The 22889-nt window shown below is 40.3% G+C and overlaps 1 protein-coding gene and 1 pseudogene across 1 annotated transcript in view; both read right to left on the bottom strand.

Moving 5' to 3' along the window:
* Positions 1–2677: 2677 nt before the first annotated feature.
* Positions 2678–4188, bottom strand: LOC116865992 (annotated as a pseudogene).
* A 6686-nt stretch (positions 4189–10874) lies between these two features.
* VPS35 (VPS35 retromer complex component) overlaps positions 10875–22889 on the bottom strand; it is a 28117-nt gene continuing 16102 nt past the window's right edge. Inside the window, exons 9-17 of the mRNA XM_032854580.1 lie at positions 21698–21794; positions 21443–21591; positions 19517–19724; positions 18037–18192; positions 16035–16157; positions 13775–13954; positions 13031–13270; positions 12432–12575; positions 10875–11841 (exon numbers count right to left, since the gene is read on the bottom strand). Coding sequence (XP_032710471.1) covers positions 11662–11841; positions 12432–12575; positions 13031–13270; positions 13775–13954; positions 16035–16157; positions 18037–18192; positions 19517–19724; positions 21443–21591; positions 21698–21794 — 1477 coding nt within the window. The 3' untranslated portion in view covers positions 10875–11661. The remainder of the gene's footprint in view (positions 11842–12431; positions 12576–13030; positions 13271–13774; positions 13955–16034; positions 16158–18036; positions 18193–19516; positions 19725–21442; positions 21592–21697; positions 21795–22889) is intronic.

Raw genomic sequence — 22889 nt, 5'->3', positions numbered from 1 at the left:
CACCACATCCTAAGAACACAGATGCAGGGAAGGGAAGGATTTGGGACCAAATTTACAATTTGCCACAGGATGGATCATGTTTTATTTATTCACTTTTTTTTTTAAGATTTTATTTATTTATTTGACAGACAGAGATCACAAGTAGGCAGAGAGGCAGGCAGAGAGAGAGAGAGAGATGGGGAGAAGCAGGCTCCCCACTGAGCAGAGAGCCTGATGCGGGACTTGATCCCAGGATGCTGGGATCATGACCCAAGCCGAAGGCAGCGGCTTAACGGACCGAGCCACCCAGGTGCTCTATTTATTCACTTCTATATCGATGGACATTTAGGTTGCTTCCAGCACTTCATCATTATAAGAAAGGTTGCAACAAACATCTTCTTAAATATATCTTTATACACATGTAATTATTTTGATAGATTCCAGCACTGAAATTACGGGGTTAAAAACTATGGGAATTTTTGCCTTTTGACACCGATGTATACTGCCATCCATGAGCGAGAGCCCATTTTCCTGCATCTTTTTCAATCACTTTAAATGATTCCAATCATTATCGGCTACAAAAGCTATCTCATTGTTGTTCACATTTGCATTTAATTTGACTGTTAGTGATGGTGACATTATTTTGTATGTTTACAAGTCATGTGTGGGTCTCATAAACCATTCCATATACACATGCTCCGGAATTCTCCATTTTGCTTCATTATTATATTTTTTGATTCCTTAACACTCTATATTATGATATTTTGATACATAATAGGACAAGTTTCTCCTTTTTCTCAAAAATGTTTTGCCTATTTTTGTGCATTTTTCCTTCCCATGTGAATTTTGCTCAACAAACTTGGGATTTAGTTGGGATTTAATTGAATTTACAGATTAACTGAAGAATTTTTTTTTTTTTTTTTTTAAGTAGGCTCCATTCCAAGTGTGGAGTCCAATGCAGTGCTTGAACTCACGAGCCTGAGATCAAGACCTGAGCTGAGATCTAGTTAGGCATGTAAGGGACTGATTCACCCAGGCTCTCCTAATTGAAGGATATTTATATATTATACTATTGAGTCTTAAATATGAGGAAACATTTGTCTCTACATGTATTTAATGGTTCTTCTAAGTCAATAAAGTTAACATTTTTCTTCACACTTTTTTTTTTAAAGATTTTATTTATTTATTTGACAGAGAGAGATCACAAGTAGACAGAGAGGCAGGCAGAGACAGAGAGAGGGAAGCAGGCTCCCTGCTGAGCAGAGAGCCCGATGTGGGGCTTGATCCCAGGACCCTGAGATCACGACCTGAGCCGAAGGCAGCGGCTCAACCCACTGAGCCACCCAGGCGCCCCTCTTCACACTTTTCTTACACATTTCTTGTTGGGTTTATTCATAAATATTTGTGGCTTGTGTTGCCATTGTTAATGGGATTTTTTTGCAACAAACTTCTAATTGGTTATTGCTAGCATATAACAGAGCTATTGATTCCCATACATCTTTGAGAGGGACAGTCATCTCCCCACTGGCTATGTCTGTCAGCATCAGTCTGGAACCAGGTCTGTTCAACCATAACTCCTTGGATGTCCTTGATTGAGTCTCTTCCCATTCTGGCCTGTTTCCCCACATGTAAAATGAGTGGGTTCAACTGGATTAACTAGATTACTGTGTTTCAAATGCAGGTTGATAGCCAGTTGAGGATCATGAAATAGAAGTAGTGGGTCGAGACCAGCATTTAAAAACTAAAAATAAAACATACAGTAGAACCAAAAGTACCAGAATTCATCATACTAAGGGCAGTTACTATTTTTGTTAAACTGTTTCCTCACCAATATGCGTATACATGCACAAGTGTTCAGTGTGTGTGTGTGTGTGTGTGTGTGTGTGTGTATACACTGGGTTATAATGTAAACAGTATTTTCTAGGTGAGTTGTGATTCAAAAAACTTGAGGGGTGGCTGGGTACCTCGGTCAGTTAAGTATCTGACTCTTGGTTTCAGCTCAGATCATGATTTCAGCGCTGTGAGATGGAGCCCTACCTCCGGCTCAGTGCTCAGCATGGAGTCTGCTTCAGACTCTCTACCTCTGCCTCTACCCTGCCATGCACTCTTTCTCCAAGAAAAATTAAAAATCTTAAAAAAAAAAGAAAAAAGCTTGAGAGTCACCTCATAGTGACCCCCAAGGGCCCATCCCTGCTCTGTGGTCCAAGAATTTACATCCATGACACTGGGCTGCTTTTCCCACCACCAGAACAAACTGGTCTGCAAGAGGCAAATAACAGGACAGACAAAGCAGGTATCATCTGCATAATTTATACACATCCCCTCTTCACACACAGCCTTACACACACACACACACACACACACCAAACCTCAGGGAGGAGCTACCTAATTCAGCCCAACGGATAAAAGCGTTAACTGGTAGTCTCCCAACCACCTCCCCCTCCCTAAGGGATTATCACTCCCTCTAGGGAAAGACTGCTTCTCCCCCATGACAATCCTGTAGTCACAACAGGTACCCAACAGGTAGCCTACTCTGAGCCAGTTCCCCACAAGATAGGATTTTCTATGTTGGAGAAACAAAGGGGCCCGGGTGAGAAGTAGGGAGCTGTAGGAGACCAAACTAAGACCCCACACAATTACTACCTACTGTCAACCTTGAAAATGAAGCAGCCAGAGTTACTTTACCAGCAAAATGGACTTACTCAGAAATGGCAGAGAAATTGCAATTTCGACACGAAAGCTATGGCAAAACCACTGGCTGGTCCAGAGAACAAAGGAGAGGAACATTATAGGGGGGAAAAGGGAAGTTGGGGGCCGGGGCTTTGAACAAAAGTTCATTGGAGGAAAGTGAGAAGAGTGATGACAGTTTCTCATTGGCTGGGCTGTAGTTGGGCAAGGAAAAAGAATCTTCCTCCTGCGTGCTGGGGTAGTAAAGTAGGCTTCTTCCTGCTGGAAAATGCAAGGTATGAGTTGGGATCTGCAATTGCCCTAGAGTTGGTAGGGGGTGAAAGCTCCCCTTTTGGTATCCTGCCTCTATTTTAAATGAGGTTTCCTCAGTTTCATACCACTGTTAAAATGTGTAAGTGGCCAGTTCAACCATAAATTAGAACAACTTTTTAGAGGCAACCAGGCAACCTGCTATGAAACAGTAACTGCATTCCTTTTGTCCCAGCAATTCTGCTTGCATTAGTTTCTCCTGAGGAAACTGTGGGACAGGTGAGAAAAGATACACAAGCAAAACCAAACAAAACTTAGAAACACAGTTTCTTAGAAACAGATTGGGCAAATATATGCTCAACCATACGATGGGAAAACAATATCATTAATGATAATAATAGTGATCTGTATTCTATATGGATGTGGAAAATGTCCAGATTTATTATTTTGTGGGGAGAAAAAGCAGCTTATACGTTGGAACAGCCAAACCCCATTTTTGTTTTTGCAAATCTGTGCGGTGTTCTGTGTGTGTGTGTGTTTTTTTTTTTCTGTTTTGTCAGTCTAGTTCTGTGGGGGAGGAAAGAGTTGTGGGGGGTGGGGGTTGGGAGCAGGGGGCTAATTTTAAAAAAGGGTCTGAATGAAGCCTGGAAGGACTTAAGCCAAAATGTTAAAAGTGGAAGGAGGATATCTGGTAGAAATTTTACTTCCACTTGATGCCCTCTATATTGTTTGTTTTACACGTGTACATGTTACTCTTATGATAAAACATAAAACATAATGAAACAAAATTATTCCTTTTCGGGCGGGGAGTGGGAAAGAGTAGTAACAAGTTATTGGGAAGACTCAGTTCTCCCTGCCTTCGTAGATGGGAGCCCGAGCAGCGAGAACCGCTCGCGGAGGTGGGGGGGGCCTCCCCACCACCCCCGACCTCCAGCAGTCCCCCCCTCCCCCGTCTCCCCCCAGCCCACTCCCAGACCAAGGCCCCACTCCCAGCACGCCTCATCAGCAAGGCCCCACTCACCGCCAGCCCGCAGACCCCAGCCAGGGCGCCCCGCCCCCAGCGTTCCTGCCCCGCCCCACGGGCCGTCCCTATTCTACACACCCCGGATCCCAACCCCAGCGCCTGGGCCTACTCTCGGCCTTGCTCCGGCTGCAGGAGGTCCCCTCTCCAACCCGTTTCTAACCTCTGTGTCCCCGCGCACCTCTTGGGCCCGCGCCTGCTCCTGCCCCGCACCCCACTGCCGCGAGCTCCCCTAGCTAGCCCCGCGTCATCTCTGCCACCGACCGCAGGGAGGCCAATGCAGCGGGCAACGCGTGTGCCTGTGGGCTGAGGCACAGGCTAGGGCTGCACCCCAGGCCACACGCCTGCCACTTCGCGCGGGTGGCCGCCCTGCTGGCGGCGCTCCTGGCGCTGCTGGTGCTGGGCCACGCGCTGATCGTGGTGGCCCTCACCGTGGACCACAGCCTGTGCTCCAGCGGCAACTTCCTTAAGTTGGCCGTCGCTGACCTGCTGGTGGGTCAGTGCGGCACCTGGGCAGTCCTGGAGTGGGGAACCCGGGGCTTGCAAGTCTCCCTCGAGAGCTGGGGCACCTTGGGGCACCTCAGGCCAGGACGGAACGAGCAACCCGGTGGCAGCCACCACAGGCGGCTTCTGCATCCTGCTGGACGTCCCCTATGTCCTGACCAGGGAGTGGAAGTTCAGGAGGAATCTATAAATTGTGTCTGGTGTGCACCGCCTCGGTCTTCAATATTGTCATCATCAGCTATGACATGTTCTCCTCTGTCACCACGGCAGTGAGTAGAGGCTCGACACAAATCTGCTGGTGTGGGGGACAGCCAGGGACACAGGTGGGTTCAGAGTTGCTGGGCTAGTGGGAAAAGGGAAGAGGGAAAACACCACACGGCTTCCAGATGTTTTAGGACCCCACATATTCAAAGGGAAAAGAAAAAGATGCCAAAACCAAGTTACAAATACTGATGCCTGTTTTAAATACTTTATATAATTTAAAAGTTAAAATGCAATATAAATTGTGCCTTTCACATGATTTATTTTTTATCATTATAAAGTGTACCCTAGGTGTTAACAGTCATGAGTATGGTCAGGAAGGATCCAAACCTAGGGGCCCCTGGCTGGCTCAGTTGATGGAGCATACAACTCTCCATCTCAGGGTTGTAGGTCTGAGTCCCAGATTGGGTGTGGAGATTAATTTAAAAAACAAAATCTTAACAAAAAAAAAAGGGGGGGGGGGGGGGGCCGGGGTGGCTCAGTAAGTTAAGCATCTGCCTTGGGCTCAGGTCATGATCCTGGGGTCCTGGGATGGAGCCTATGTCAGGCTCCTTTCTCAGTGGAGAGCCTGCTTCTTCTCCCTCTTCCTCTGCGTCCTTCTCTCTCTCCCCTTATCTCAAATAAATGAATAAAATCTTAAAAGGAAAGGAAGCAAGTCCTATTGAAAGGGTCCGTAGACAAAAGGACGAGACTGATACAAGGCGAAGGTCAAGCAAATCTTTATTTCGCGCCAAGCATCGAGAATCAAACTGACCGGCGACCCCTCCCAGTCTCACAGACTAACTTTTATAGAGTAAAGGCCATGTGGTTGAGCCTGGCCACACACAGGTGGCCAATTGAATTACATTCTACCCCATAGTAGTTATTTGAACTAGCCTATCACCCTGGTCAGAATTGGTGCCCAAAAGGCAGGGCCCACATTCTTGGGTGGTTAGGGAGGTGCTTTCCTGACTGGATGTCTCCACCTGGCCAAACATGTCCTTGGCGGGCAGGGAGGTAATACGTGCGCTTTCACTGATTGGACGTTTCCACCTGGCTGGACACGTCCTTGTATCTGGGCTCCGTTATTTTTGCCCAGCCTGACATGTCCTGGTATCTGTGCTCCGTTATTGGGGCTATTTGGCCGTATTTCACCAATTCTGTTTCTAAGCGCTTTCCTCTTGGGGGGGGAAGGGGCAGGTTCAATCTAAGTTTACTACATAAACAACAAAATGGCTCGCTCTGGCTAAGTAGGCCCTTACACTATTAAGGCACCTTTGTCTTTCCACCCATTGTTCTCACCTTGAGTTCAGCTGTCACCCCCCCCCTCCAGCCTTCCTCAGTCACCCATGTCAAATAGCAGCCCTCACACTCTCTAGTTCTCCCGAGCTATTATACTTAGGCTTGTCACAGCCTGACACTGTATTTGAGGTCTGTCTTCTTCACTAGACTCTACCAAGCTCTAAGGGGGCAGGAGTGTTGTCTGTTTCCTGATGTTTTCTCAGTGCCTGGACCTGTACTAGGTGTATGTGCTGATTTAATGTAAGCATAATCTCATCTGGAGATGTGATCGTATGTCCACATTCAAGGCCCAGTGGAAAGGTGATACGGATGCCAAGTGGATTTTTGTCCTCCCTGGTAGGTGTTCATGGCTGCCTTCCCAAGAACAGTGCTGGGTGGGAAGAGAAAATGCCCCAGCATTTCCAGGGCAGACAGCAAAGGGAAGGGTTTGCATGAGCAACCACAAGTATGGTGCGTTCACAATGGTGCTCTTTAGGCTGGTCCAGGAGTCCAGAGACTGAGGGTCCACTCTTGATTTAAGACACTTAACACATTGTGTGATCTTGGTACATCACAGCACCTCTTGCACCTGTTTTCCTGTAGGAAAGTGAAGGATTAAAAGCCATTTGGCTCTAACCTCTATGATGGCTAATTCTTTTGGTCCTTATCTCCTATAAGCAGAAACTAAAGTTTTTTATCCCTGTTTTGCACATCTAGATAAGACCCAAAGAAACCAATCAGCTGCAGCAGAATCTTAAGTGAGACAGAGGGAAAAAAAAAACAGCAGTAAAAAGAACTTTCCTTTGAGCTTTAAAAACAAAAACAGAAAGAAAAACTCCTTTTATCTTTTGTCCAAGTAATCTATGTTCACTATAGAAAAATTAGAAGTTTTGGCAGGTAGGCTAAGCCCACTCTGTGGCACTTTATTTGCCTCACTTTCGGCTAGAGTTCTCAAACCATTTGGGGAGCACTCTTCAAAAAAATACCTTTTTAGATTAAATGGGCTTGGAGGGGGGCCCAAGCTTGACATCTCTAAAAATGTCTTTGGGTGGGGCACCTGGGTGGCTCAGTGGGTTAAGCCTCTGCCTTCAGCTCAGGTCATGATCCCAGGGTCCTGGGATCAAGCCCCACATCGGGCTCTCTGCTCCGCAGGGAGCCTGCCTCCCCTTCTCTCTCTGCCTGCCTCTCTGCCTACTTGTGATCTCTGTCAAATAAATAATAAAATCTTTAAAAAAAAATGTCTTTGGGTGATTATAGGGTATTATAATAGTTGAGGACAAGACCCATTGCTTTCCCCACTATTCTAGCCAGCTCATCCTGTCTCCCATCTGTTACTATTTCTTACATTTTCACTGTATTTGACCAAAACCATTTCCCAAGTACCATTTTAAAGTGCCATTTTCTAAATTTCCAGGAGCTCAGAGTAAGCATTACTCTGGGGCCAGCTCTCCTGAGGTGCTCCATTGGTGATTAGGTTTCCTTTGCTATGAATTAAAAGCTTTGTGTACATTGCAGGCATACACAGTAAAATCATTTAATTAGCAGTATTAGCAGCACAGGACCATGTAGATAGTTGGGTCTTCGACTTCAGTGACGTACATTCCCAAAGGGTCTTCAGTATGGCAGCCCAGTTGGTGTGAAATGTCCATCTTTCGGATCTTCAAACAGCCTTAAATTTCCTGTTATCTTTCAACTTTTTCTGCACACCAAAGATATGGGGGAGGGGAGTCAAGAACATTTATTTTGTGCTTCTGCCTTTACATATATTTTTAATATCCAATAAGAATTGATAGTTAACCTTTGAGGGCTTATTTTAAGTCAGATACTGTTCAAAGTTTATATGGATTATATCCAAGAACCTATATAGATAGGGTCATGACAACCCTGTGGCCCAGGTAAGTGTCCCATTTTACACATGAAGAAACTGAGGCCCACAGAGGTTAAGTAAGTTGCCTAGACCAAAGAGCTAACCAAGTGGGTTTTTGAATCTAAGCTACCTCACTCCAGACAAGAGCCTCTGGTCTTTGTCACAGCAACATAGTGCCACCTACAGGAACAGTAGGGGGGACTGCCTCAGTCAAAATAAAAATACTGGGGCACCTGGGCGGTTCAGTTGGTTAGGGGTCCGACTCTTGATTTCAGTTCAGGTCATGATTTCAGTGTTGTGAGATCAAGCCCTATATTGGGCTCTGCGTTATGCATGGAGCCTGCTGAAGATTCTTTCTCCTTCTCCTCTGCCCCTCCCCCCTTCTCTATAAATAAATTTTAAAAATACTGAGTGAGCACTTAAGTACAAGATGAACTTAAAGCTGGAAGACGCAGTGCAACCCAGTGCTATTCTACTTGTGGATGCTGAATTGTGTAGAACATATACATGTTCTGGGAGATGTTCCACTTACATCACCTTCCTAGATGTGTACTGACTGTTCCCTAGTCTTGGAATTCCCCATTCAACATCAGGCCTAACCTAGGCTCAATGCTTCTCTCCACCTATGAAGGGTTGCTCTCCCCAGAACCAGTATTTTGGGGGTACCTGGTGGCTCAAGTCAGTTGAGCATCTGACTCTTGATTTCAGCTCAGATCATGATCTCAAAGTGGTAACTGAGTCCCAGTGTTGGGCTCCATGGTCAGTGGAGCCTGCTTAAGATTCTCTCTCTCTGCCCCTCCCACCTCCTGCTCGTGTGCACTCTCTCTCTCTCAAAACCCAAAAACGAAGAAAAAGGACCAGGGGAGCAGACCTACAAAACACAAGCCCTAATCCATTAGATTCTAGACATAAAATTGCCAAATTGGTGTGTGTTAATTCTTAGTCCACATTTTCTTTGCGTTTCTCTCATTACAGACAGGTTAAGAGTTTAACTTGCTTCAGTCCATGGAACACTGCTGGACAGCCTGGCTCTAGCTACAAAACATGGGACTGCAAGTCAAGCATTAGTGTCACGAGGCTAAAAAAAAAAAAAAAAAAAAAAAAAAGGCGTCATGACGCCCTGTGACTTGAAGTCACATGAAGACTCATAAAACCCTCTCTAGGCTGTACTCCAACACCCCTAACACCTGAAAGTCCCTCTGTGCTCTCCTAGAAATGTATTTTATTATTGCTGGTCTGTCTTCATACCAGAAGAAAATTCTCAAAGCTAGGGACCATATCTTGTTCACCTTTAGACCCAGCGCCTATGTATGGCACATAGCAGGTGCTCAACTTTTGTTCAATAAAAAGAAATCTGCAAATTAAGATTAGCCAAACTCTGGTTAAAAAAAAAAAAAAATCAGAAGACCTTTGGTTTCTTAAATCTGGTCTCTTCACCTCACCAAAAAAATGTGAAATACTTTATACCCTATACTAACATTATTTTACCGCTGAACCTTTCTGAATTCAAATTCAAGTATTCTCAAGTCAAACCTTTACCCTTCAGCTGTATTTCACGGAACACGTGAATAAAATGAACATGTCACCTTCACTCCACATCAGGTTTAGAGTAAAGTGACACCTGCAACGTATAGAAAGGGTTTGCTAGAGTAACAGGTTCTACAGAAAAGCTAAGCATACTTGATAGATTTTAATGGCATTAATACTACAACTTTATAGACACTTATTCCTATAAAACCTAATGTCTGTTCAGACTGCTGTAACAAAATACCATATAGACTGAGTAGCTTATAAACAGAAGTTTATTTCTCACAGTTCTGGAAGCTATTAAGTCCAAGATCAAGACACTAGCATGGCCGAGTGAGGGCCCTTCCCCAAGTTCCTTACTGCCAACCTGTGTGTCCTTACAAAGTGAAAAGGGGCAAGCAAGCTCTCTGGGGCCTCTTTTAATAAAGGCACTAATGCCATTCATGAGATTCTACCCTCATGACTAAAGCACCTTCCAAAGGTCCTACCACTCAACACCTTTGGGGGTCAGGTTTTCAACATTAATTTGGGGGGGGTGGTGGAGGGAGGATACAAACATTCAGACCACAGTATCTAACAAGTGCCAGACATCTGTCAATGGCAGGGGGAGGGACAGATGGTGAGGTGTTAAGTGAGGTGGTCATTTGAAAATGCCCATAAATTTGCAACTTCTCACTTCAAGAGGTAGAGCTTAATTCTTCTTACCACTGAACTCGACTTAGTAACTCCCTTCTAACAAACAGAATAAGGCAAAAACAACAGTATGTTCCAAGGTCAGGTCATAAAAAGGCATGTGGCTGCCTCTTTGCCCTGTCTTGTGGGTCACTCTGGGGAAGGCAGCTGCTATGTCATGAGGACACTCAAGCTGCCCTTGTAAAGGCCCACAAGGAGATAAACAGAGGTCTCCAGATAATGGTCATGTGAATGAGCCTAAAAGCCAGCTCCAACCAAACCTTCAGATGGCTGCAGCTCCAGCCAAAATCTTGAAACACCCTAAGCCAGAACCACCAGCTAAGCTGCTCCTAAATTCCTAAGCCAGAAAACTGTGAAATAAATGTTTTTTGTTTCAAGACACTTAATTAGCCTTCTGAGAGATTAAGTGGAGACATCATGCCTAGGAGAACAGGGTAAGGCCAAGGAAAGCAAATGGGTATAAACCAAAGAGCAGATGGTGCCTTGCTCAAGAAGTGCTTAAGTTGGGGCGCCTGGGTGGCTCAGTGGGTTAAGGCCTCTGCCTTCGGCTCAGGTCATGATCCCAGGGTCCTGGGATCGAGCCCCACATCGGGCTCTCTGCTCAGCAGGGAGCCTGCTTCCTCCTCTCTCTCTGCCTGCTTCTCTGCCTACTTGTGATCTCTGTCTGTCAAATAAATAAATAAAATCTTTAAAAAAAAAAAAAAAGAAGTGCTTAAGTTGAGAATTGAACAAGCAAATGCTGTAATGTAAGATTGTCTATTAAACTCCATAGGCATTCTACTAGCTCCTTCTACACATCTAGCATGAAAGGGTAAAAGTCCAAAATTGTTAATAGCAACTTTATTGTTCCACTGGTGCAAAAAAAAAAAAAAAATCATAATTGTATGATGCATTTCCCCTTAAATTTACAATAATGAAGGTTATACATAAATTATATCGATCACAAATTTCCTATTTTATACTATTTAGAACAAAATTATTTTGATAAATATGCCCAGAGGACAACATAGGTTCTTAATTGATGACTGAATCCAAATATGCAAAATAGAGCTTTTGGTGTTGACCATGGTGTTTTAAAATTCTCAAACATGCACTAATATATTCTAGTTTTAGGGAAAATATTACACATGGCCTTATCTTGCAATTAGGGAAAAGCCCAAGCTGAATTTCACATACAGTATCCCTTTCCTCTAAATTAATCTCAAATTGGACTAGAGAACAGAGAGACAGACACTTTCAAGTTAGTACTCCCAAGTAATGAAGGAAATTTCACAACCAACAAAACAGAATAAAGGAAGAAGAGCTTCATTAGTAGCTGAGATAAGTGGTGGTTTGTTTCTGCTTTTTTGTTTTAATAGACCACGTGAGTTTTAAATAGCAGATCAATCATGCTACCTGGGGTGATCAGACAGATTGAACACTTATGAAGTGAATAACTTTATTAAGGTCCTGAAGGTGAGTGTCTGGAGGTGCTGGGTAAAACACATCACAGGTAAGAACAGGAAACCTACCTCAGCATTTCTGAAAGGCACAATCTATGGAAGGGAAACCTAGTGTAATAAAACCCTTACTGGATGTACATGGAAAAGAATATGGTGAGCCTGTTTCCTTTTTAAAGGATGAGACCTTCATAAATTGGCCCCTCAGATTCCGGTGATTCCCGCCTCAAACGCAAGTGCTCCAGTGTGTTATGAAAATGTTTGTTAATCTGCTCTGTTTCTTCACTGGACTCAAGATTTGGAAGATCTTCTCGAATCTTTTGGATAAGCTGGTTCAAAACCTGAATTGTGACCTACAAGAGAATATGTACAGTTACATAATCAAGCATGTATCACATAAAAAATATAATTCAATAAAAATGTTTTGAGACTCTTGTGTTACTCTCAATAGTCACCAAAGTAATTATAAAAAGAGAGATGAAAACATCATTCCTGGTTTGAGCAACTACTGGCAATTCACCAAAACGAAAACAAAAACAACAAAAAGAAAAAACAAACAAAAACAATAAAAAACAGAGCATCATGAACCAATAAAAGAAAAGCAGTATTTTATTTAACCAACAAATCTTGACCAACACTGTATTATTGCTAAAAGGATATTCCATTTAGGAATTATTCTAAATTTGTACCTGATAACCAATCAGCCTATTGTGTGTTTTTCAAACAGACAGTGACTATTTTTTATAAAATACTCATGAACAAAAGAGATGAGAATTTTCTTACACACAATGAGTTCTTCTCTTAGAGAGATACATCTATAGACAGAAAAGGATACTAGAGAATGAAATTACCAAGATGATAAATTTTTCTATATATCAAACCTCTGAAGAGCAGGATGGAAAAATATTACCTCACTAACAATATTTTATTATAGTTTACTTACCGCATCATTTTCCTTTTCATAAAAATAGATATATCTGTTCAGAATTTCTATAAAAAGTTGCACTTGTAAAGAGGGGTCCATGCACTGATTTGCTATTTTCAGAGCTTTTTTAAGGCATTCCATTACCCTCTTGCCTCCATGAAGCTAGAATAAAAGAGTGAGGGGGTTGAGGGTGGGGTGAGAGGGTCTATTAAAGAGATTAATGGATTATAAATGTCCCATTTCACACAAAGACATAAACATAACCCTACAGTGGCTCTTAAGGCATACAACAAATTTAAATCCTCTTCATTTTTTTTTAAAGCACACAGCTATACTTTACAATTATAATTCATTTTTACATATTTATATGTTAAATGTTTTATGTTTATTATAATTTTTAAAGGCAGTGGTATAAACTTGCTATATTACAATATACTCAAAGTGGGGCTTCACCACAGGACGTAACTCTCTATACATTATACATTACTGTCCATTTTATTTCTTTTAATTAACAAAGCTATTTCCTTTGTCCAAATGTTTCACCTCTAGCACACAAGGGCCATGGCAGCTATTCCCTCTTAACAATCCCCTTGGTCAGGAATGACCTCCCTCCTTACCTCCTCTCCATTTTTGTCTGTGTTTCTGCCAGACCAGAAGAGATGTGCACAGGTGCTCACAGCTCGGCCCTGGTCAGGTTTCTTCAGAAGTTTGGATGCAGCAAGTGCACACTGAGTCCTCAGAGGTTCATGATTCTCTTCACTGAAGCACTTCATCCTCTCAAAAGTACCAATGATCAAGGTGATGGCAGCCAGCTGTGCTTTGGAATCACTGATTTCGTCTTCATACAGAGAAAATGCCTGGTGAATAAGAAGAAGAGACCTTTACTACCATCTATTGGAGCACTTTCTAAAGTGCTTCCCACCAAAACCCCCATCTTGTGAGATCCTCTGCAGTCTCTTCCTATCACAACATGCTGACCCCTCCCATGGAGAGGAAAAAGACATACAGGAAAGAAACTGACAACCTGCAACAAGGAAACTTGTTTTATCTTTTGTTTAACCCAGAGTTCTCAAACTGAAATTAATAAAGGAACTCTTCACTCCATGAAACACTTATACCAAGACCCACCTGGAAATTTTAAATCTCTTTATAGCACCTAGTAACTGATCTATTTTCCTGTTCCAAACCAATCAATATAGTATTAAGTATTATAGTATTAAGGAGTTCCAAGATAGTGGGAAAGGAGTAGTTACAAATTCACTGAAGAGAAAATCCATGTACACTACCACTGTAAGTACAACAGGTGACTGAAAAATAGCAAAACTGATTAAACAACACAGAAAGGAGAAAAAGACCATCACCTGGGACATAAATTCGTATGCCACTGTTTCATGATTTTCAAAACCAATTTCTCCAGCAGCTAGAGCCCCTTGAAGAAAAAGTCTTAAGGGTAATTCTGCCAGCTCTGCTTTGATCAAAGCACTAATAGTCTGGTGAGCAAATGAAAAAATCTTCTGGCATTTCTTTTCCCATTTGTCATCCTAAAAGAGAAAAAATAGTTTCAATTACCTTAATTTCAAGATTAACTTGCTCAAGAATATTCATTTTATATGAAACTTCTATAGAACAAACAGGAAAAGCAGGAAAGCTGAGCTCAAGGTTCTATCATCCTCCTCCTCCCCCATTTCATTTATGAAGCACACAAGTGAATCAAGCACATATCCACTTGTGCTTACTGGCTTTGTAATTTTTGTATATTTGGCATTTTGTTTTTTTCTCATCAGAAAATCAACACATATCCCAACTGCACAGAATTAGGAAAATAAACAAATAAATTTTTAAAATTGTAATCATCCCTAAATCTACTACCCAACAATAATCACTAATAACATTCTGATGTTAACACCTTTTTTCTATGCAAATGTAATGTAACTGAGATGTCTACTTTGGTTTTGTTTTCTACTTTATAGTAACTCACCAGAAGCGTTAAATTGGGTTCATGCTGCATATATTTGCATCAAATTTCTTTTTCTTCACTTATTTTGTCTTAACAATTTTCCTCATGATACTACGTTACTGGAAATCACTTTAATGACTAGAAAATACTTCACACACTGAATATAGCATAATTTACTTAACTATTTCCTTTTGGATAATCTGTAATACCAATGAATACTAATGCTCTATACACACGCAGTTTACTGAATCCCTAATTATGTCTTAGTATAAATTCTTAGAAGTGGAATTATTAGTTCTTTTAAGGCTCTACTTACACACTGACAGTTTTTTAGAAAAACTGTAGTATTTCACATGCCCACCATTACTAGTTGAGAATGAATTCCCATTACAGCACTGCCACTGCAAACCACCTTTTTCTTTTCTCTTTACCACTATGATTTCTAAAACAGAGGTTCATTGTTGAAATTACTAGTGAGGTTAAAGTTTATCCATGTTTGACCATCCAAATTTCTTATTAAAGCAATCAGTTCTTTTCATTTTTAAAAGAGGGTAATCATTATAGACTTGCTGCAAGGATTAAATGCAATAATCCAAGTATATAGATAGTCTTTAGCACAGTATATGGCACACAGTGAATGCTAGTTGCTATTTCCATTGTTACCAAAATCTACACATAGAATGCTAGAAAAGGGACTAAATGAGCAGGTGGCATAATATAAATTGGCCAAAAGCTGCTGTGTCAAGCTGGCAGGTATACGGTTCTCTATTATTGGAAAAGTAAATTTACTGAGGTTTATTCGTTAACACTATCCTGACTGTCCAAATTTCAGGTACACCAGATTAAAGTATTTTCTATAAAACTATTGAAGACTTAAGCCACGATTCTGCTTAAGGAGTAAGTGCATAAAAATATACACAATTCATAAAATTATTCAATTTCAGGGTTTTGGAGAAAGGTTATAATGCAATGCTAGGCACTTTCATGAGTCAAAACTACCTTGAATTAGATCTCACCTGTTATGTACTTGCAACCTCTGCATGAAATTACTGTATCACTTTAGAATTGGTAAAGACTCTAAGAAAGTAAAATCATTCTTAAACTGAAGCAGTCTGAGCCAATTCTGTCATAAACTTATCAATGTCTCACAAATAATCTTTATTTTTTTATTTTAAGATTTTTAAGAATTTATTCATTCGAGACAGAAAGAAAGAGTGCATGCATGCACATGAGCAGGGGAGAGAGGCAAAGGGAGAGGCAGACTCCCCGCTGGGCCAGGATGACCCCTCTCACCACCCCCACCCCCATGTAGGGCTCAATCCTAGGACCCAAGATCATGGCCTGAGTTGAAGGCAGACGCTCAACCATCTGAGCCACCCAGGTACCCCTCAAGTAATCTTTAAATTACAGGAAAACATTTGGCAGAAATCTGAAGTGTTTTAATCTTTCATTTCTAAGTGTTTTTATGTGATCCCTCAGCTAGTATATACAATCTACCAACACCATTAGGGAAACTTAATACAAGACGTATAATGAACGATTTATTGAAACTGGAATTTTATTATACCACTATTTTTGAATGTTTGAAATTTTCTATAATAAATAACATACACACAGAAGAAAAAAAGAAAAAAAAGTAGTGACATACTTAAAAGTAAACCCACCACTTTAGAATTCTCTTTGTAGCGAAACGCCAGCTGATAAGCTGCAAATACCAAGGGTGGCAGTGTGAAGCGAATCCGCTGATTTCCACCAGCTCCAAAATGTTTTCGTGCTGTGTTTAAAATCTGACCAAAAAAAAACAAAAAACAACAAAAAAACCTAAACATTAATCTTTCCTGCACTATAATTAATCATTTATAAAATCAAATGAGGGCTCTAAACACTGTTATTCCTAACATATTTGACTACATCTGATGTAGCAGGCTTTACAGTGGATGCTTTATATTTTTTAATCTCATGGAGTCAATGTAATTGACAGCAGAACCGAGACAGACAGTAACCCCATTTCACAAATAAAGAAGGCTGAGGTTCAAAGAGGCTACATAATGTGTCCAGGGTTACACAACTAGGCAAGGGCAGAGACAGATAGTAACACATTGTCATACACAGATGTACAAAGCCTGCTATATTGACAGAGATTGCAGACTCTGAAGACAGACTTCTATTTAAAAGTAGATTCTAACACCTACTGCTTGAGTGACCCTGAGCAAATTATTTACCTTCTCTTAGCAGTAAAAGTTTCATTTGAAAAGCGCAGTGGTGGTTGTTATTGTTGTTGGGAAGATCAAGTAAGGCAAGTGAAGAGTTATAACACCTGACCCAAGGAAAGGGCGTAAGGGCTCAGAAAATGTTGGCTATTACTAGGATGCAAAATAACTATGTGTGTATTGCTGGTATGTCTTACCTCCTGATTCAGAAAAAGAAATGACCATTAAGTAAAAGGAAATGGCAATATACTTTACAAGAGCCATTGTGAAATAAACGTTAGATTGTTTCAGAAAAACCACAAGGATTCATGAAATACTTTTTAATATGTGTGACACAATGTGTGACATATTCAGGTTTTGTGAATTTCTCTAACATAATAGATGAGAATGCATTCCCCCTTGGGGAAATCAGAGCTAATGATCCTCCCTTAAAGGTTGTTCAGTGCACAGGTACAATCAATTGGCTACATGTGGAAGGCATACTTCCTACTAACGCATTTGCAAAGCAACAAAAAAAGAAAACACACGTAGGCACCAAAACATAAGGGAATCAGTTAAAATATCTGAACACTCAGCCAATCACTGCGTACAGATCACACACAGTGCACCGAGTGGGACACTGGAGTGCCCAGCATGTTTATCAGGCAAGTCAAAGACTATCACTGCCAGAAGAAGTCAGCTTCTTTTTCACCCTGCTTATGAAGGAGTACAAGAGTGTCCTATAACAAAGTCAACAGGAGAAAGTCAGGACTCAACCTCAAATAAAAAAGTTCCTCATTATATCAGCCTATGAATCCGACAAGTTAAACTACACTTTGCCCAAACAATAATTAGACAGCCATCTGTGCTACCTTTCATTAAAATAAATCATCCAGATGAGTCACCAACATTCCTACCCAGGCAACATGTTATTCATTTCACAAACATTTACTGAGACTAAAGATAAAGAAAGGGAAAACCTCAACTGGTTGTTCTTTACCCTGAAAAAAAGGTTAAGAAAAAGCCCATTTGATTAAAGTCTTTTCATATATTTTCAATGTGGCAAACACATACAACTTTTAGTTTCAAACCTTGGAAACATAAATACAACTGAATATAAGGACTGCTGCTTATACTTTAAATTTTATTATGATAAGCAACTGGACAATTCTAAAAGCAGCATAGTTCAAAAAGAAAATGAACATGGAATGTGTACCAAACATCCAACTAAAGGAAAATCGGTTTTCTGCAATTCTTAAGAAGTCTTGAAAGAAACTAGAGCAACCAACTCGTTTCCCATGAGCTCACAATTATGCATTTCTATATAAAGTGAAACTCCATGAATATCACTTATCTCTTCTTCAGTTGCAGTTTTTTCAAAACCTTCTAAGACCAAAGGGGCATCAGACCATTTGAGGCACATCTACATGGTTTCACTAAAGCTATGAAGGTGTATGATAACTGAGTTAACTCCTACCAAGTACTGCTGGTCGGGGTCCTCAGACCGCAGAAGATGAATGAATCTGCCCACAAGGCTCTGCTCATCAGCAAAGTCTTCAGGATCAGGGTCTTCTATGGGCTGATCTGGCTGGTCCTGAATCAACGTGGATACCAAATTCATTATGGAATCCACCTATAAAATGAGAGGCAGAAATCCACTGAGGTGAGACCATCAGCATGTAAAGTCACTATTAAAAGTGTTTCCAGTTAAAGACCCTAGATGTCCATCAACAGATGAATGGATAAAGAAGATGTGGTGTATATATATACAATGGAATACTATGCAGCCATCAAAAGAAATGAAATCTTGCCATTTGCAATGACATGGATGGAACTAAAGGGCATCATGCTTAGCGAAATAAGTCAATCAGACAAAGACAACTATCATATGATCTCCCTGATATGAGGAAGTGGAGATGCAATGTGGGGGTTTGGGGGGTAGGAAAAGAATAAATGAAACAAGATGAGATCGGGAGGGAGACAAACTCTAAGAGACTGTTAATCTCACAAAACAAACTGAGGGTTGCCGGGGGGAGGGGGTAGGGAGAGGGTGGTGGGGTTATGGACACTGGAGAAGGTATATGCTATGGTGAGCACTGAGAAATGTGTAAACCTGGTGATACACAGACCTGTACCCCTGGGGCTAATAATACATTATACGTTAATAGAAAAATTAATTTAAAAAAAGGGTTTCCAGTTATGTAAAGTTAACCAGTATTAACATAATTCCTCTTATTTTTAAGGTTTATGTATGCTAATACACATACAGACAAGAGTCTAAAAAGATATACCAAATATTAATTAATAGTAGTTATTCTCTTTCTGGTAGGATTATGGTTTTATAATTTCATCTTTATAGACCTCTAGTTTACTTTTCTGTAGCCCACACTTATTTTTTACTTTATTAACATATAATGCATTATTTGTTTTGGGGTACAGGTCTGTGATCCATCAGTCTTACACAATTCACAGCGCTCACCATAGCACATACCCTCCTCAATGTTCATCACCCAGCCACCCCATCCCTACCACTCCACTCCACTCCAGCAATCCTCAGTTTGCTTCCTGAGATAAATAGTCTCTTATGGTATGTCTCTATACACTTCTAATTTCTAATTTATATAAGTAAGCTCATTGTAACCTTTTTAAATTTTTTTTTTTTTAAGATTTTATTTGACAGAGAGAGCACGCACATGCAGGGTGAACAGCAGGCAGAGGGAGAAGCAGGCTCCCCACCAAGCAGGAAGCGCGACATGGGGCTCGATCCCAGGACTCTGGGATCATGCCCTGAGCTAAAGGCAGATGCTTAACTGACTGAGCCACCCAGGCACCCCATAATCTCTTTTTTTAATATTAAATTACACTCTTCTTCCGTTTAATGTGTGAGTCTCAGGATCTAAAATCATTACTACGTTGTCTCAGTTTTCCTAATATATAGCACACTGGTATTCTCTTACCTGGTCTTGAGAGACAATTTCTGTGTTATAATCCAGAACATTACTAAGCACGTAACAACTCATGCTCTTTCTGGACTCATAGTCAAAGTACTCAAAAAGTGGGTGAAAATGTTTTAATTTCAAGACTGTTAAAATATTGTTGTAAGTGTCAACAGGTATCTTCAAAAGTCTGGTGAGCTCCTTTGAAACTGCACTACTGGTAGCAATACTACAAAAAGAAAAACAACAGCTCTTTAATGAGTAAAATTAACTTTCTCTATATACGAACATACTGATTGCATAAAAACTTGAAAGTTTTCATTTATACATTAAAACAAAGAGGTCAGGTGGATCACACCATCTCAAAATACTCCAATGACTTTCTGAGAAGATAAAGATGCCTATCTAAACAAACACGTACTCACCTCTCAATGTTCTGTTAATACAAAGTAAGATGTAACAACATCTTACCGGTTGTACAGCTGGAGTTAAAATGACTGTCTAGAACTTGACATTTTTAGGAAAGGATTTTAAGTGGCAATTAGGTTGCTAGGCAGCCAATAAACACTGTATATTCATGATGAAAATAAGTAGGGAGAAAAATCCATGCAAAACTAGCAACTCCACAAAACAGAAAAAAACCTGCTTCTTTTGCATCAGATGCTGGCACTCAAGGAAAAGCAGGCTGAATTTAAAGTAGCAGCTCACAGGAGCATTCTGTGGAGATGAGGCATACCTGGGCATTTATAAGACCTTTAGAGGTAGGGATTTCTAATTCTTTGTCTAATTTTACTTTAAAACTTACTTGGTGGGAGACGATACAGACACATGATTTAATTTTCTCTCACATTTAACATTCGAGATCTGGAATATTTTTCAGTTCACAAAAAATGGAAGTAACCAAAAGAAGGCGGGATGGTGATTAAAAAGAGTTATAGGAAAATAAGAAATCTTCCTAATGTGGCTCAACCACAAGAAGGGATATGAAAAAGAAAAAGATTGTATGAGGCAAAATTATGAATAATAAGGATAAGGGGAAAGGGACTAGCTTGACCCCATGTTCAGATGCAATACAAGAGAGACAACGAGGGGACTGCTGAGGAAAAGATAAAGGGATCAGAATTATACACAGTGGCCACTAGAGGATGCCACAGACTAGGACAGCACCTTGAGGCTCTCAATTAGCAACAAAATAAGACTTTTTTCCTCAATGGTATCAAAATCAAAGGTCAAATAGAGAAGTATTTTAAGCCAATTTAATTTCCACACCTTAAATATACATATGCTCCTAATTTTTTAAAACATATTCATCTCTAGGAAACCACTTCCTACAGAAACACTGCTTACCACAAACACAGCTGACCCATGAATATGGATTTGAGTACTGCAGGCTGACTTACACATGGCTATTTTTCTACAAATACAGTACAATAAAATGTATTTTCTCTTCCTGTAGTTTTTTAAATAACATTTTCTTTAGTTTACTTAATTGTAAGAATACAGTATATACTATGTAGAATGTACAAAATATGTGTTAATTGACTGTTACTGGTAAGGCTTCTGGTCAACAGTAGGCTATCAGTAGTTAAGTTTTAGGTAGTTAAAAGTTATAAGCAGTTTTTCAATTGCACAGAAGGTCAGTGCCCCAACCCCAACACTGCTCTAAGGTCAATTATTAACTTCCTTACTAGTTTGAAAACTCACTCATTCATATATCAAAGGGGTTTGAAATGGAGAGACTCTGGTCCATAGACTACTTCTAGTCCTTGAGTGCCACTACTTGATCAATGTATACAACCAAGAAATTGACTGCTACTTTCTGCACTGATTAACACCAAGCATACCAATCTAACAAATGCTAACATTTCAAAAAGCAATTAAGAAAAACAAGTCTAGGATTAAAAAGTGCTTGATGAGGGTTTTTATAAAAATATAACTTTGACTTACTGTTCAAGATTGAGCTTATTAAATATTTCCACTGTAGTTTCTAGAACTTTATCAACATAGTCCACACGATCAGGGTAACACTTCATAGCAAGATTAATGAGAGAAACTTGTAAAGATACAACATCTTCTGAAGGCATGTCTTGTCTAGACTGAAATGTTGAGAAAACCACAGAATTTATCTTAAACAATCACAAAAGGATCTACCAGCTCAGAAGTTTCAAAATTTTGAGAATGTAGGAGAAAAGCCATACAAACCTGTATTACTGTTGCCACCTGCTGTGAAAATATGTCAAAAAGTTTAATATCTGCTGGGATTCCAGGTCCATCTTCACGGTGGGCAAACAACGCTAATCTGAAAAAGAAAATAATCTTTATTTAAACAAATACAGGTATTTAGGTAGTGGGATTATGGATGACATTTATTCTTTACACTTTTCTATATTTTCTACAAGGTATTTCTCCTACAACATTAAAAAAGATTTTAAAAAAGGACACGGAATGGAGCTGATCATTCCCTCAATTCATTTTTTTAGTAAGTTTTTAATTCCATTAGAGTTAACAGTGTTATGTTAGTTTCAGGTGTACGATACAGTGATTCAGCACTTCCACACATCATCTTGCTCATCATGACAAGTGCACTACTTAATCCCCATCACCTATTCCCCCATACCCCACACTGACTTTCCCTCTGGTAACCATCAGTTTGTTCCCTAGAGTTAAGAGTCTGTTTCTTGGTTTGTCTCTCTTTTTTTTCCCCCTTTGTTCATTTGTTTCTTAAATTCCACATGAGTGAAATCATATGGTATTTGTCTTTCTCTGCCTTACTTAGCTCAGCATAATACTCTCTAGCTCCATCCATGTCACTGAAAATAGCACGATTTCATTCTTTTTATGGCTGAATAACATCCCATTACTTATATACCATGTCTTCTTTATCCATTCATCTATCCACAGACACTTGGGCTTCTTCCATGATTTGGCTTTCGTAGGGAATGCTGCTATTAACACAGGGTTGCATGTATTCCTTTGAATTAGTGTTTTTGTGTTTTCTGGGTAGATATCAAGTACTGTGATTGCTGGATCATAGGGTAGTTCCATTTTTAAGTTTCTGAGGAACCTCTACACTGTTTTCCACAATGGCTGTACCAGTCTGCATTCTCACCAACAGTGAAAGACGGTTCCTTTTTCTCCACATCCTCGGCAACACTTGTTTTTTGTGTTTTTCATTTTAGCTATTCTGACAGGTGTGAAGAGATACAACTATTTTAGTTTTGATTTACATTTCCCCTGATGGTAAGTGATGTTGAGCATCTTTTCATGTGTCTGTAGGCCATCTGGATGACTTCTTTGGAGAAATGTCTATTCATGTTTTCTGCCCATTTTTAAGTCAGATTATTTGGTTTTGGGGTATTGAGTTTTATCAGCTTTTTATATATTCTGGATACTA

The sequence above is a fragment of the Lontra canadensis genome, unplaced genomic scaffold (genome assembly GCF_010015895.1).
Source record: "Lontra canadensis isolate GAN:19392208 unplaced genomic scaffold, GSC_riverotter_1.0 scaffold8, whole genome shotgun sequence".
Classification (NCBI taxonomy): domain Eukaryota; kingdom Metazoa; phylum Chordata; class Mammalia; order Carnivora; family Mustelidae; genus Lontra; species Lontra canadensis.
This window is presented reverse-complemented; position numbering and strand designations above follow the sequence as displayed.